The sequence below is a fragment of the Spea bombifrons genome, chromosome 3, assembly GCF_027358695.1.
Source record: "Spea bombifrons isolate aSpeBom1 chromosome 3, aSpeBom1.2.pri, whole genome shotgun sequence".
Taxonomy (NCBI): Eukaryota; Metazoa; Chordata; class Amphibia; order Anura; family Pelobatidae; genus Spea; species Spea bombifrons.
This window is the reverse complement of record NC_071089.1, coordinates 27555755-27572368: the sequence shown is the minus strand read 5'-3', so window position 1 is coordinate 27572368 and position 16614 is coordinate 27555755. Positions and strand designations below refer to the sequence as shown.

The 16614-nt window shown below is 41.4% G+C and overlaps 1 protein-coding gene across 5 annotated transcripts in view; it reads right to left on the bottom strand.

Annotated features, from left to right (window-relative positions):
- Positions 1–16614, bottom strand: part of MAP4K3 (mitogen-activated protein kinase kinase kinase kinase 3) — a 117750-nt gene that overhangs the window by 59065 nt on the left and 42071 nt on the right. For all 5 annotated transcript variants that reach the window (XM_053458747.1, XM_053458751.1, XM_053458746.1 and 2 more), the window contains exons 3-5: positions 5866–5956; positions 2675–2739; positions 2090–2145 (exon numbers count right to left, since the gene is read on the bottom strand). In XM_053458747.1, the coding sequence (XP_053314722.1) occupies positions 2090–2145; positions 2675–2739; positions 5866–5956 (212 nt within the window). The remainder of the gene's footprint in view (positions 1–2089; positions 2146–2674; positions 2740–5865; positions 5957–16614) is intronic.

Sequence of the window (16614 nt, the reverse complement as noted above, 5' to 3'; positions counted from 1 at the left end):
AGATCTACAGCACCGAAAATTACTTCTCTCAAACCAAAACATCAAGAACAGTCAGAAAAGGCAATAAATATATTTTGCATATAAAATATCAAGTATTTCTCAACAGAAATGCTCTAAAATGCAGATATTTTGGAAGTCCATTTGCTTAAATATGGTGCTTTATATATAGATTTAGCTGCAGCTGCCGTGGAACACACATTTCATGATCCATTTGGTTGGCTAAACATCATGAGAAATGTAATAACAGCATCCTAAACCTCATGGGAATTGTAGTTGTAGACTGGGGTTGTGGTGGCCTACACTACACGATAACTATTTTGTTGTTGCAGCTCCCTCGATACACAGTCAGCCATTACTGGCTGAACACCATGGGAATTGTAGACTGGAATAACCTTTTTCCACCCCAGCTATTGTAAACTAAAGTTCCCATGTTACGCAGGTACATGCAGGTCTGTACTACTACTACCGGAAACCCTTCTAATGAGCCAACAAAGGTAGTTAATGAGGAGGAGATAAGGTGCTATCGGGGTGGGAGAGTTTTGCGATTCCGTTGTGGAACGGAGTTGGCCCTTCATAACACATATGGGGAATTATCATGTTCAGGTCACCCACAAACTTTCATGAAATGTTTCATCTCCCCACAATTTATGATTTAGTAAATAATCCCATATGACATCCTCCAGACCAACTGAATACAGAGCCTCACGTCTTGAGAATTTCCCTGGAAGGAAGAACTGGAGGAGATGATGATTAATATTCCTTAAAATATTATACTCACTGCATTGTTTTCCTGGAAGGATCATAACACATTATGTATTTCTTTGGCCAGTGATTATGTCTGTAATAGTCCTTTAGTTAACTATTATACATATAATGTGATTTGCGCTAGCTATATAATCTATATATTATACGTATATGTCCACCTGGGCATTAAGCTTTTGTGAGTAGCCATAACTATACATTACATGTCATTTACTTACGCTGAGCCTGCAGATTCCATAGATCCGTTACAATAGGAGGGCAATGAAAATGAACAGTAACATTGAAACTGACAATATACAGAGCTGACGATGACGTTGACGCATGTACAGAAGAAGAAGAGGGCCCTGTGCTTGTCAGCTTTCTTACCATTGTGTACTTAACGTAAAGTATATATACAGGACATCGGTCTTTGTTTATTCAAGGCTGTGCTAAACAAGCGTCTTTGTGAATTTCCATGTTGTTATTGGGTTGTGATGAGGCTCAGGGTGCGGTTGAGTTAGAAGGGCTCGGGCTACGGTTTTGTTAGGGCTGAACTGACGGTGTTATAAAAGCCGTGACAGCGTGCCAATGTGTGTGACACGGATATGCACATGAATTTCAGGATGCAGCTGCCTTTGGAGCAGGAGCTCATGAAATAATGAATGCAGCATCTGTGTATGGAACCACGGGAAAAGCCAACAGAAATATAATGACAACCCTGCCTCCGAGACCCCCTCCCCAGGTGAGCAGGACCCTTTCTTTCCCCTTTCATAGCTCACATTACGAGGGCAGGAGCCAGGTGCAAACAATACACAATTCAGCTTAATAATGGTTGTACCAAATTAAGCCACCCCTAGAAGCTATTTGATGCTAAATCATGCTCCAAATGGTGCTTCTGTTTTTTGCTTCATATAGCTGAAACCACTGCTTGAATAAAGGTGATTTCACTTGGGGATACTTTGACGTTCTCTCAATTGTCCAGCCACTTTTGCAAAGTTGTTACGTTATATACTACTAATTGGTTAATATTTTTTACCAGTCCTAAAATAACGCTATTTAAAGAGTTTCACGTTACGTATGGATTCCACTTCTTTGATCCTTACTTGCACCATCACCCTTTGAATGTTCTTCTTCTTGGAGACTATTTTAAAAGTGAATTATACGAGGTTAGCAATGGGCTGCGATTTCAGGTTCAGCTGCCTCCTCGCACCGTGACAGGGTGCAATTTGCCTTTTCAGCTTCGCTGTGAACACACAATGTACTCCTCAATCTGAATCCCTGGGACAGTAAAGCCTCCAAGGTTACTTCTGACTCACATAACACATCAGAAAACCGACAGCTCAACTACCTGCAGCGTTTCCCTGGAAACATACGCAATCTGTTGTTCCGACAACGGCCCCGTTACTGCAAAAAGACGGAAAAAGAGGAAACATCAGTGTATTTATTTTGGAAATGTATGTTTTTAGCAGGAAAGTGAAAAGTAAGAAAATTATCCAAATTAAGTATTAATTAATCCAGAACACAGCAGGTTGGGAAATAGCAGTTTATATTATACAAGGGGGCATATATTATACAGAAAAAGGGGTTTATAGTTCATGAATGTTATGAGGATGTAGCACATGCATGAAGAATCATGCATGTTGCTCAACTATGAATTCCAAGGCAAGTTATAATATCTAAGGAAGTAGTATAGCAATGACATCTAATAATATGAAATAGCAGGGACTTTTGGTTGGGACAGCCTCATCGGGGAGTCTCAGGTCCTGAATTCAAGCAATCTCAGCCAGCATCTGGCTTTCCAGGACCGTCTACAACTGTACAAGTGCAATGGCCAAAATGATGGCTGCTTATGCACAAAAGGCGTGGAAGAGGTGTTCGGTGGGAGATAACTGCTCCAATAAAAGAGGTGGACGTCCTGTCCGGTTCTGCTTACCATGGTAGATGTCTTGTAAGGAGCCTCCTCCACAAAACTCCATGCAGATCCACAGCTTATCCCGTCTAAAAGGGAAATAAAAAACACATTGTGAGTGAAATGTAACAGCATTAACCAGTAATAAGTATGTGTAACGCATCATGGTTCGCCTTTCCCAGCCAATCAGGAATAACATTTCACAGTGTCAAGAATGACATCATTTGCACCGTCTCAGAGTTGTCTATTGTTGAGGTAACAGCTATAGTTGATCAGTATGGGTGAATATGGCTATGTAGTGGCTGAATATTATGGGGATCCGACAGTAAGCAAGCACATAGGAGCTCCATAGGTGCACATGTCTGTTCTACTCATCTGCCTCTTCTGGGGGGAGTGGCTTTGATAGGGGTGGGGCTAACCTCACAGAGGCGGGGCTAGCCTCAGTTAAACTTTGGAGGGTTGCAAAGTAGGCATGATCTTGGTGGGAGTGGAAGGAACCTTGTGGAGGACCAAAAGCTCCTCCACTGTCCATACATTGTAGATGCTACCGTGGAGCCCTGGGAAAGCAGCTCTTCAGGTGGAGACTCTGAGTGAAACCTTGCAAGTTTCCAAGCATGGATCCAACAATAAACTATAGGCTCCCTACGTTCAATGTTTTCAATCATACCATGGAACTTGAGGATCAGATCCACATAGAGATTAAACACTAAACCGCACATGCATGGAATCACGCAGAAACAAACCAAAGTGCTCATGCTAAAGATTAAGCAAGAAATGATGGGTAAAAAAACATTTGTTCGTTTGCACATTATGTTAATGCCTTGAAGATTTCTGAGATTTAGGAAGCACAACAGTCACTTTTACAGTAATTGGCCAAGAATACAACTATCTGAATAAGAGTAAGGCTAAGAAAATACAGCCATCAATACCAGAGCTTTCACAAAACAATGTCATTACAGAACCAGGCACTGGCGGTTTAATAAAATGGCTTTCGGACAACAGCTTGGCATGATTGTCCGGTATCACGTACCCTGCCAGGAAAGAAATTGGTCGTTTTTCCCCCTCTCTCCATTGTGCCTCTTATCGGGCAAAAGCACATATCCAGGCCGCTATGTATTAAACAGAACGGTACTTGTCCAGCTAAGTGGGAAATATACTAGTGTTGCAGGCAGGCTCCATCCATTTTGTGCATTTAAAAATATAAGCGATAAGATGGATGCATTTTTGGAAAGGACACCGCAGATTCTAGAGAAAACACGGTGACGCAACACAAAGTGTGAAAGATGGTGATGGTACGAGACACATTTATTTAGTATGCAAATTCGGTCTGAATCTGAGAGCCAGCCATAACAAATTAGGAGCCAACTTTTTTTTCTCTTCTCTAATAATGTTTGTATTTTGATTTATTACCCCATGGGCTGCATTTAAATGATGTTTAGTAGGACAATATGACATAAAACACACCTTTCTTCAGTACTGCACCACTTTGTACCATGTTGCAGTGAACCCCTTCACGACAAGGGGTATTTTACACCATAAAGACTCAAGCTTGTATGATTAACCGTTATTCGCACACTCATACACACTAACACCATAAAGGAACGGACACATGCTAATGTCTTATGCTCACACATACTTGCACCTTACAGTAACACACACACTAACATTCTACATTCATGCTAACACGATACACTAAAAAACACACTAACACTATAATGCTGACATACACACTCATGCCAATGCCATACTGTAACATAAACACCACCATACACGCTAGCACCACACTCTTATACACATGCACACCTTATCCAACACCACACAAACACTAACACTATGCACACATACACACTGAATTTAGCACTACAATACGGTACATACACTGACTCTAGGACTATACACACATACACACTGACGCTATAGTACACACACACGCACACTGACTACAGCACTATACATTTACAAACAGAAAAAGTGACTCAGGCACTGCAGTATACACTTGCATACACTAACATACACTACTCCTCCTATCTCCTCTTGGAGACCTGTCACGCCGCGGCCTATCTTCTGCCATCATGAATCTGGCACACTTACGGCACCTGCTTCTCCACTCAAAACCACCAGGAAGTGGTTTCTAGTCCCCATGGCAAACTGCCCCCAGAGTTTGTCGATCCCTACAGTATGCCTATGCTGTGTAAGCCCGAGCCACTGAGCAGGACCCATATTCACACACAGTGACTGTGTAGAAGGCAGTTACTATTTGGGTTTTATAGAATGAGAACATTGCAGAACACCTACAATGTAAATCTCTCTCCTGGGACAAATATAAGCTGCTCTGACAGACTCTGCAAAGAGTATCAAAGTCCTTAAATTCCTGGAAATTAGATTCAGGCAGTTTAACATTTTACTAAACCAACGTGACGCTTTCCTGACTCCGGCATGCTGTTTAAGAGCTTGCACAGTTTTCTATCATAAAATTCAAAAATTGCAAACAACTTAAATCAAAATGACACATCATTTTAGGTTAAACAATTACAAGTCCATCAAGTCCAACCCCACTACTGATCAAGAAAAAGGCAAAAAACCTCACCTTAAAGAGATTTCCAATTGTGCCTCAAAAGGGGAAAAAATAATTCTCGACTCCAAAATCTAATTTATCAAAGTATTACTGAAAATGTAAGGGCCTATTCACTAATCCCCCGATACTCTGGAGTAGCACGACGGTCCTCAACACCTGAAACTACTCAGAATACCCATCGATGGCAGCCAAGGGCTATATTACAGTTAAAGGCATGGCACAGCCAGGCTTAGCAATGGGCTAAAGCTGACAGCAAAGCCTGCCACTGCTCGAGAAACACAAAACAGACTGCTTTTTGAAATTAAACTGTCTAGCTATCCTCACAACAGCAGACACTCTAACTTCCTGGTCGCATGTGCTGAATGATTATTCCTCCCCATTGTTATTGCTAGGGTCAGGCGGCCTTAAGAAGGGTTTGGGAAGGAGAATTGAAGTACACTGATATAGCACAAAGACGGAATTCTTGACCGTTTCATAGAAAATAGAGGCCGATTCACATTAATGAAGAGCATTAAAACACATTGCATATGTATGTATAACAAAATGTCATGACTGTTTCTTAAAGGCTTTTAACAGAGATCTAATTCTAACGAATGTGATTATAGTTTCTTTATGAACACAGATTAATTCAAAACTGTACCTTAGATAGCTGCCGAAATAAGCAACAATGTTTGTATGCTTGCAGTCTTTCATCATTATAATCTCCTGCTGCACCACGGCAAAATCTTCCCCTGAAATAAAAAAAAAAAAAAGTTCTCATATTGTCGGTAGCTTAATTCCACTGCACGTTTCATACAAAGAAACACGATTTAGGAACACAGAGATAAGGCATACATGATGGGGTATATACAGGGGCGTAACTAGAAAACACAGGGCCCTGGTGCGCAAATTGCCCTGGGGCACCACAACTCAACAGCTGGTCTTTGCCATCATTGCTGCCCCCCCCACTTGCAACATACACTCTGGCACACATATGTAAACACACTTACACAAATTACACACACTTACTCATACTCGCTATACATCCATGCTCACACACACACACCCATTGTCACACACATCCATGCTCACACACACACACACATCCATGCTCACACACACACACATCCATGCTCACACACACACACACACACACACCCATGCTCTCACACACACATCCATACTCACACACACACACACACACCCACACACCCATGCTCTCACACACACACACATAAAGTACACACAATTATTCCAAAAGTTTATGGCAAAAAGCTGCAACAGATGAGTGAAAAGGCATAAAGGTCGTGCCTAGTACATATGCCAATAATAAAACTAAAAGTGGCTTTCCTTTGTCACCAACTGCTGGATAGTAGTAGATAAGCGGAACAGCCTTCCATGCACAGGACAGTTACATGGCTATCCTGAATCGAAGATAAGACCAGGGACTGAGCAATTAAATATTCAAGATGCTCAGATAATATAATTTATGTCCACCTTCTTTCATATGTCTGTGACACCAATACATAACACCCTTACAAAAGCTGGATGATTTACTCAAATAGCTGGACCCTGGTGACACCTGTTTATAAACACAGGACGCATATGATAGTCCAACACACAAAAACTATACCCCGCTGGATGTCTGTAGGCATGAATTTGGATGCAGCAGACATTAGACGGCGTTTGCTTGTTGGGGACATCATAATCATGGTTTGTCTAGAGGGTCCAACCAGGACAGACTAGAACATACTCTCCAGCCTTGGCTACAAAAGTCCAACTAATAGTGCACAGCACAGAACAGAGAGCATGGAGCATATAGGGTAACCGAAGGCAGTAGCCGCAGTGAAATGCAATTGAAAAGCTGCTGATTCAGTGAGAATTAATACGTATACGGAAATTGATGATTAAGGCTAATCCAAGTCTGTTAAATGATTCGGTAAAACGGCGATCTCTTGCAGTTTTGCAAGTATTTCCAATCTGAATTCGGATCTCGTGCATCTGAAACCCTCGCTTTCTTTCTATATTTGTACTTCTGTTTATGAAAATGTCCATTTTGTTATGTTCTGGCATTCTGATGCCTGTTCTCTCCAGTGGAACAAACTGACAAGATACTCGGTTGTTTATTTGATGATCTGACAGGAGAACAAATTTCCTTTATTGGCTCTGAACTTGACAAGAAGCTACATATCCTTGGTACACGCTTTGATTGTAGACTTCCAACTCCAGCGCTTTAAAACAACTTGTTGAGACGGAGCTGTCAGGAACTCACATACTATTAAGGGTATGTTAGGAGAGAAAACCGTACAAGCAGAAAAGGCCACAAATCCACATTTCCAAAGAAATTCTGAAGGCATTTTCAGTATGACTGAAGAAAGTGAGGGTCACATGAGGAAATGCTGAGACCAGTTTGAGCTGTTCAGCATCCCCTACTAACTAATGGCCAGGAGTGGAGCTGACCAGAGATCTGTTTTGTCCTGCCCTCTGATGGTCTGCGTTTTAGGAAATACTCAGGTATCGCGATGTCATTACCCATTTTTACTGAAGTACAAAAGGTGCTACATATGTTTGGCATTGCACAAGGTGACCAACCAAACCAGGAGAAGAGGGCTCTATGGAGGAAGCAACATTGACCTCCCTGCTTCATACTTGGTTCATCATATGATCTTTTGCAAGGCACAAACCCACTGTGAAGAGAGATTAGTGTGCAGGAAGCATCAAGCAATGGACCAATCTTTTCTTTTTAGGTTGCAGGACACCAAAATATGGATATATGCTCCTCCGTGAAAAGAGCTTGCAAGTATTATTGGGGGCCACTGAAGACAGGCCACTTAGTAATGTTACAACACTAATTAACGCCGACTTAATATCTATAAGTAAAATATGTATAGGCTCCTCACTTGTCGATGGATCCTGTAATAAAACCATGCAATTATATATAGCTGGAATAGTAAGTACAAAGTTCCATTCATCTGCATCTTAACTCAAAAACGTTCACCATTAAAGGATTTTTTACAGACCTAATGTTAACATACAGCAGAAGTAAATTCTCTGGGCAGCCAAAAACTGTAAAAAAGGACTACAAAATTCTGTAAAGACAGCAGGATGTATTTTCCTCCTGTTTCAAAGACGTCAGGGGCTGCCAAGTAATAGCACAAACAGCAAAAGGAGATTTATTAACAGGGGAATAGTAAAATAAATCAGGCTCCTGTGCAAAATGTTAACAGGGGAAGAGCCGGCAAAAAATGAACAAATCTTACTGCTGACAAGTCAATAGATGTATTACACGGCAGGCTGCAGTTTCACTTATCTGGTAAAATTTGTTTAGTGTCACAAAAGCACAGAGATCCCTGCAGTTTGCTGAGAAATATATGGAAGAATGAACAGTGTTGGAAACATGAAGGCTGAGGTCAATACCCAACCATGCAAGTAGAACTGGGAAAGTTTGCTTCTAAGAAAGTCAAAGGCTTCATGGTGGGATCCGGCCACACACAGGAGTGAACGTACGGTCTAGCATTCACAAAGGAAGCAAGGTGACGGAGTATCATTTACGTTACCAAGAGTTTGGTACATTAAAGGAACAGCCTTCCAGCAGATGCAGTAGAGACAAATACAGTGACGGAATTTAAGCGTGGCATAGGAATAAAGCTATCCTGAATCTAAGAGAAGACCATGGACTGATTAAGGTCTGAGTCAGGAAAAACGGGCAGACTAGACAGGTCAAATGGTTCTTATTGGCCGTCAAATCGACCATTTACATGACTCTTTATATACGCGTCACATAAAAACAATCTAATAAAGCACAGAAACTGTCCATAGGTTGTGTTAACAGTAAAGAACTTGCAAGTGTAGTCCTGAAAACACAGCTTACATCTCGACTGTTGGCTGTCCAGAAGACTATGCCCTTTATTGAGACTCCCTGCAACTTCCATTGCCAGGACTGGCCACTGTACCTGAGGAAAAGTGTTGGAGATGGGGAGTTCTGTGGACAAAAAGCCTTGTGACATCATCACGCAGCATATGTAACATGGGAGGAAAGTGATGTAAAGATAAAGCAAAAATATTTCTGATGAAGACATAACTTGCCAGACATAGAAAATCCCACAGTAAGTATGTATTATGACTGTGCAGGCTCTTCCACTTCTGCGTTAACATGTTTTTTAACGGTCTTCTATATCTCAATTATTTCTCTTTGAAATTCTATCGTCACCATGGGCACAATCAATTCCTACGAGGGAAAGTATGTTCTTTCATCGTTTTTGCGATAATATTACATACCATAATCATTTGCCGCTGTAGATTACAACAATAATAATACATGATAATATTAAAAAAAAAAACCTACAATTTGCATGAGAAATGCATCTGTTTGTAAACCGTTCACAGTTCAGAATCCGCAGCCAGTTCTCAGTCCTAAGATGGACACCAGCATATGCTTTAGAACATATTTCTATCCTAATGACTCCTGCTCAGAATTCATTTACCATCGTTCCTTTGCACGGAAAAAAAGATGCGCATATTTTCACTCTAATCTACTGTCAAAACACACTCTGATTACTGAGATGTTTTTATGAGAACGTATGTTTCCAGCTCTCGGTAAGAGCGGATCTCGATTCAGCAGTATGAATGTCTCAATATACGTGCTGACTTAGCTGGTCTCAGCGCCGGCTCCCTGATTACTCCGCGGGATACAGGCTGGGATTGTGTATCACTCACCCACTAACTGCTATTGATGTCAATGTCATTTAAAGTGCTGTCTTTTGCCGGTACACTTGATCGATGTATGATGAAACCTAGCTATGCAAAGTACTGCCCTTGAACTTGTCACATTGTGCTATGAACGATGTATGCAATTGTCCTTAATCCCAGTTTAAAATAACACTAACCAATTTCCTTCTGGAAGGTGTGAATGTAAATAACATTAGAAGGGAAACGAAGATCCATCACACCGCGTGGCTAACATAACAAATAAGTAGCCCGGGATAACCGCTGACATTTACACTGGAACTTGTCAAATTTTAATGATGGTAGAGCAAACCACTGTATCTTATTAACATTATTGATGTAAGAAAGTGGTGTATGACTCTGGTCAGTCAGTCGGAGACATCTGAGAAGCCATGTAAGGACACGGACATCCAGATCCACAGAGAAGGCAGTGAGACTCCATCCACAGAACTTTAGTAGCCAAGGTAGACTGTCTCGCAGGATTTATTCATGTCTGTCGGTTACATTGAGGGCCCACAAACCATAATTGTAAAATCGATCAACCCTGGTTATGATGCCTATTGCTTTGGAAAAAAGCAAACACCAACCACAAAAATCTCAGAATAACTGCTCTTACCACTATATAAGTAATTATTTTAAAGGGACAGTCCTTTGTAAGCACATATACATTCATTCATAAAAAAAGACTTAAGGAGCTCCTCATCCTCAGCTTGAAGCAGCCAATAAGCGTCAGGAAAACAGCTCCCACGGACCTCAATGGTCACATTTACCATGCCTCCTGGCATTTGCTCAGCACTGAATCTGACTGGCGGAAGTATATCACGGTACATCTCATGAGGTATGTTTGGCTGTACACATCTCACGCTTACAAAATAGTAAGCGGGACGAGAGTGGCAAATGTATACGCAAGGGGACACCACAAAAAAATAAAGGGACCTCTCATCGATCATATGCATTAACCCCTTAAGGACCAGGCTGTGTTTTACCTTTTGTACCATTGGGACCGAGGCTGTTTTAACACTTTTGCGGTGTTCGTGTTTAGATGTAATTTTCTCTTCACTCATTTTGTGAACCCACACAAATTATATGTTGTTTTTTTCAGGACAAGGAGGGCTTTCTTCAGATACCATTGTTTTAATCATATTATCTAATTTCCCATAAAAAAAATAATAAAATATGATGAAAAATGTAAAAAAAAAACACATTTTCTGACGTTTACCCCAAAAATCTTTTACTCATCCAAAAAAGCTAATGAAAAAAACTACTAAATATATTCTACTATTTGTCCTGAGTTTAGAAATACCCAATGTTTTTATGTTTTTTTGCTTTTTTCTGCACGTTATGGAGCAATAAGTACAGGTAGCGTTTTGCTATTTCAAAACCATTTTTTCCAAATCTGGTAATTCCTCCCCCCATGTGCCATTTCGGGTATCTTTGAAGCCGGCCAATGCAATTTACCCCATCAAATCATATATCTTTGAAAACTAGACACCCCAAGGTATTTCAAATGCTAGTATTTTAACCCTTTCCATGCATGAGATTCTACCACCAGCCTTTGCCACACTTTGTGTTAGTATTTTTTTGGTATTTTTTTTTTACACAAATTGTACTTTGGGTATACATTTATAGCTCCAGGTGTACGTCACTATCAAACAACACCCTAATATGTGTTCAATAACATCTCTCGAGTACAGTGATACCACCCATGCCTGGGTTTGACTGCTGTTTGGGGATAAAAGGCCACATTTGGGAAGTGCGCTTTTTTTCCCCTATTTTGGTCAGTCTGTGCCTATGCCCTATCATTGAGCCTGGCCACTACAATTTACCTCATAAAACCATATATTTTTAAAAACTAGACACCCCAAGGTACTTAAAATGGTAGTATTTAACCCTTTCCATGCATCAGATTCTACCACCAGCCTTTGCCACACTTTGTGGTAGTATTTTTTTTTGTATTTTTTTCACACAAATTGTACTTTGGGTATAAATTTATAGCTCCAGGTATACGTCACTATCAAACAACACCCTAATATGTGTTCAGGAACATCTCCCGAGTTCAGTCATACCCCACATGTATGGGTTTGTCTGGTGTTTGAGGTTAAAATGCCACATTTTGGAAGTGCGCTTTTTTTTCCCCCCATTTCGGTCAGTCTGTGCCTATGCCCTATCTTTGAGCCCGGCCACTCCAATTTACCCCATCAAACCATTCATTTTTTTAAAGTAGACACCCCTTGGGTATTTGAAATGCTTTTTATTTAAATTTTTCCACGTCAGGATTTTTGGGAAGATACAGCGCTAATTTTAGCACTTGCTCATAATAATAAACTTTATTTTTTTATTTTATTTATTTTACTCTTTTTGGACTTTTTTTTTTACATTTTGCTGGAACTGGATAGTTCCTCTAAAGCATAATAATTTTTAAATGTTACCATGTTTTTTTTAAGCTTTTTCTTTTTTTCCTTTTTTTTTAAATTTTTTTATTTATTTTTTTAATATTTTACTAATCACATAGTGATTAGAAAGCTGGGCTCCATTGACTTGTATGGTTGAATGCAGTACCTGTATTCAACCTGCAAGTGGAGCCAGAGTTCTCTAGAGGGTCTGGAGACCGTCTAGCCAACTTTTAAACCTTTATTATTTTTTTTTCCCGGGCCGCCGCCATCTTACGGATGGTGAAGGCTGCGTGCAGCTGCGGCTGTGACCGCTCTCCGGAGCGGTCACAGTCCATCAAGAGGTAAGTGTTTGGTGTCGCTGGATGCCTCCTGATCGAGGCATTCCAGCGACACCATTGAAGTTTAGGAGGTGATCGTTGATCGCCTCCTAAACGCTTTTAAAACGGGCGTCCGCCGCCATACAATGTATGGCGGCTGTTGACGCCCCGGGGAGGGGCCAGACATGGCCCATCATGCCGATCTCGGTGTTGCTGAATGCCTCGACATCGAGGCATTACAGCAACACCGTTTAAGCTTAGAAAGTGATCGTTGATCACTTTCTAAGCTTGTTTAAGTCTGATGACGTGTCAGGTACGTCATAGGTCGTTAAGTGACCGTTTTGCATGACGTTCCTGACCCGGCAATGGACGTTAAGGGGTTAAAGTGCATACGATGGCAGGAGTGTCCCATTAAGCCCAAAAGAAGATGTATACACCTGTATCTGATGCTAGCTTTCCCCCAATCAAAATACTTAAACGTATTACAGTGTATACAGTGAATAAAGTGTATCCGGAGGCCCTTTTGTAAAACTTTAAGAAAACATACACAAATGCTAAGAAAAAAGCATGCTGGGCTCTTCTGCTTCCAAGTGTTTCTAAACAATAGGTCAGCAAAGCCTTTATGCTTTAACAAACCCACAGCACACAGGTATGTAATTCTGCCTTTCTTTACAGGACATTATCTATAATGAAATACCAGACCCGAAACAGCACAAAGGGAGGAAATTACAAATACGAGCTAAAACACAGTAATAAAGCAGCAGAGAAGTAAAGGGTGGTAATTAGGGTGTATTATTGGTATCTGAAGCCTAGACAAACCTTCCGCACCGACAAGCAGCTGGCAGCAGGAGGTTGACCACATGTTAAAATAGAATAGATGTTAAATACACAGATGGGTACACGGTAAGACGATTCAATGGAGAACAAAATCCATGTTACTGAGAGCAAAATAAGAGCTCTTCGTTCAGTTTCATTCTAGGACAGGAATGGACGATCATGTGTGATGTTGGGTTTTGGTGGAAGAAAAAGGTTATTAGTGCTTTTCCTGGAATCTAAAACAAGCATATATTGGGTTTTGATTTGTGACCCATCTCTTGGAGTAACAGGCCCAAACGTGACACATCTGCCCCTTAAGTGGACTTTGCTCCCTTGTTGCGAGTCAAATTAATTTCCCTTCTGTGCTCCTCTGGATTTACACTCCAGGGCTCTCAGTGACCTGACATTAAGCACTGATTCGGGAGACGCAAGCATGAGTGGAGCGGAGAGCAGAACATGCCCTCTGGGCACGTAGCCATCAACTCCCCAGAAATACCATGCGTAGCAGGCACGCAAATCAGAACTTGAACTTATAAGCACACTGGGAATTTAGACAGAAACTGAAGGCTCTGAGGCTATAAGCATGGGTTCACCAGAAAGCTTCAGAAAACATATCTTATATCATATCTTACACTTTACCCCACGCTTGCCAGAACAACCAGGTGTCAACTGCTATACACTGTAATGCTCGGTTTTAACAAGGAGCCAGAAAAAAGCTGAAGACAAACTGTTCTATATAACAAGAGAAGCCTAGAGAAACATTTCCAACCATAACCTTGACTGATCACCAGATCTAGTAGAGATGGGCCAGCCAGCTGAAACACAGCAGGAGATAAACCAGACCTCACACAGACCCATCTCTTTAATTCTCTCCCACAATAATAAACCAATACTATCATGGCAAATACAGACAAAAAAACTGAGTTTGCTAATAGCACTTATTTCATGCTTGTCCCTAGCAAGACAATATGCACAGTAGAAGACACGCTAATCATGCTGCAGTTATTTTAACACAGGGCTAGCCGATGCCCAGACCTGCTGAGCATTAACTGGATTCTAAGCTTATATCCTTTGAAGAAATATTCTAATTATTTCAACTGGAATCGGCAACTTTTCCGGGTAGCAAAAGCTGTGGACATAATAAATTGCAAGACGGCGGGAAGACGGCAACAGCGTGAGCGCTGAGAAGCAGAGGGTTTGCATTAACCTCCTGATGTCAGGGGATGTGACTGCAGTATAAGACAACAGGGTTCTTTCATTACTCTACATTCGGCATTAAGTAAAATCACTGAAGTGAGATAAAATAAATCCCTCCAGCATCTTTCTAACACAATGGCATGCAAACGCCAGCACGACAAGGTAAAATTCAATCCAACCTTACAGATGTTTTATACACAGTTATTGTTCTCTTCAATGGCCCTGTTGATATAGTCACTGTAATATATTGCCCTGTTAATACCCCAATACTTTCCACACTAACTACCTCGTATAAAACGATCTAGAATTGAAAAGTATACAAATAAAAAAAGGATATTCCAGGAGCGGTTCCTCCTCTATGTGCTGGACTTAAAAACACCTTATCAGAGAAGGACAACATCAAAGAGAATTTGTTGCTGGATCCAGACCTAGTATATCAAGTGACTCAGATCAAAGGCAAGGGATGCCATGTGAACCCTCAGCTCTGCCACATATACAGAATAATTAAAGTAAAAAAGGCAGATGAACCACTACAAGGTGGTGGAAATGTTATTCTAATTAACAATTCGTCAACTAACTTCTGTATCAGCTAACCAATTAAGATTGCAAGTTCTTCCAGCGAGAGAAACTCCGCTCCCGCGGTATTAATATGTTTTATAATTTCCTATGACAATTGTGTGATACTCCTGGATACTCCATTAAAATTTGCATGTTGAATTATTCAGAATGTGACCCCAGATGAATAGGTTTACAAATTAACAAAGTGAGGGGCATATATAAGATTGGATATCACATCAAATGTATAGAAAATAATTCTGATTTAATGTTTGAAGAGGTGTCTTATCACAGCAACCAACAGAATGTTTCTGTTGTTTGGACCATTCTATTGGGAGGGTTTGGGGAAGACATATATTCATGCTTGGATCATACCACTGGCTGCTACGATGACAAGATCACTCGTATTATTTTTTTAGTGCTGTACACAGTATGGGTGATATCTCTATTATTTGGACCTTTATTCCCATTAAGCAGGGGAACATATACAGATACTAGATGTGGACTACAGATGGGATCTGAATACCTAGTTATTACTTAACTTAATAAAAATAATTCTCCATTTACCAAAAACATATAAACAGCTTTATCATAGAGATGGGACAAAGTCTAGAGCTAAAACTACCGTATTTGCTCGATTATAAGACGAGGTTTTTTTCAGAGCAAATGCTCTGAAAAATACCCCTCGTCTTGTAATCGGGCTCGTCTTCTAATCAGACCTCAAATGAGGTCTGACTATTAGACTAAGATCCAGATCCTCCGCATCGCTGCAGGGGACCTGGATCCTCCTGTGCGGTAACCTCAGCTGCTGTCGGCGTCTATCACCGAGCGCCGGCGAAAGTGCCGGCAGCAGCCGAGGTTGCATACACACGTACCTTCCTGCTCCCGGGATAGCCTGCCCACTGGGGGGAAGCAGAGCCGGTTGTGGAGATTGCTGCAGGACCGGGACCCGGCGGCACTGTGCTGTCCCAAAGCAGATCCGGTAGACCTCTTCAATTTTCGGGAGGAGGCGGGGCCTAGCGGGGTCACACAGCGTCATGCTGAAATCCCGTGGGAGCTGCAGCAAGCGCCTGCTGGGGGAACACGGTGAGTGAAGTGCCTGAGTATATTAGTGTCTGGGTAGGTAGGTAAGTGTCAGAGTGGGTATATTAGTGTCTGGGTGGGAAGTGTCTCAGTGGGTAGGTAAGTGTCTCAGTGGGTAGGTAAGTGTCTCAGTGGGTAGGGTAAGTGTCTCAGTGGGTAGGTAAGTGTCTCAGTGGGTAGGTAAGTGTCCCCCTATATGCCACTCTGTCCCATGATATGCCTTTTAACCCCCTATATGCCAGAGTGGCATATAGGGGGTTAAAAGGCATAACATGGGGCAGAGTGGCATATAGAAGGGTATAAGGCATGCCTGGGGGCAGATGT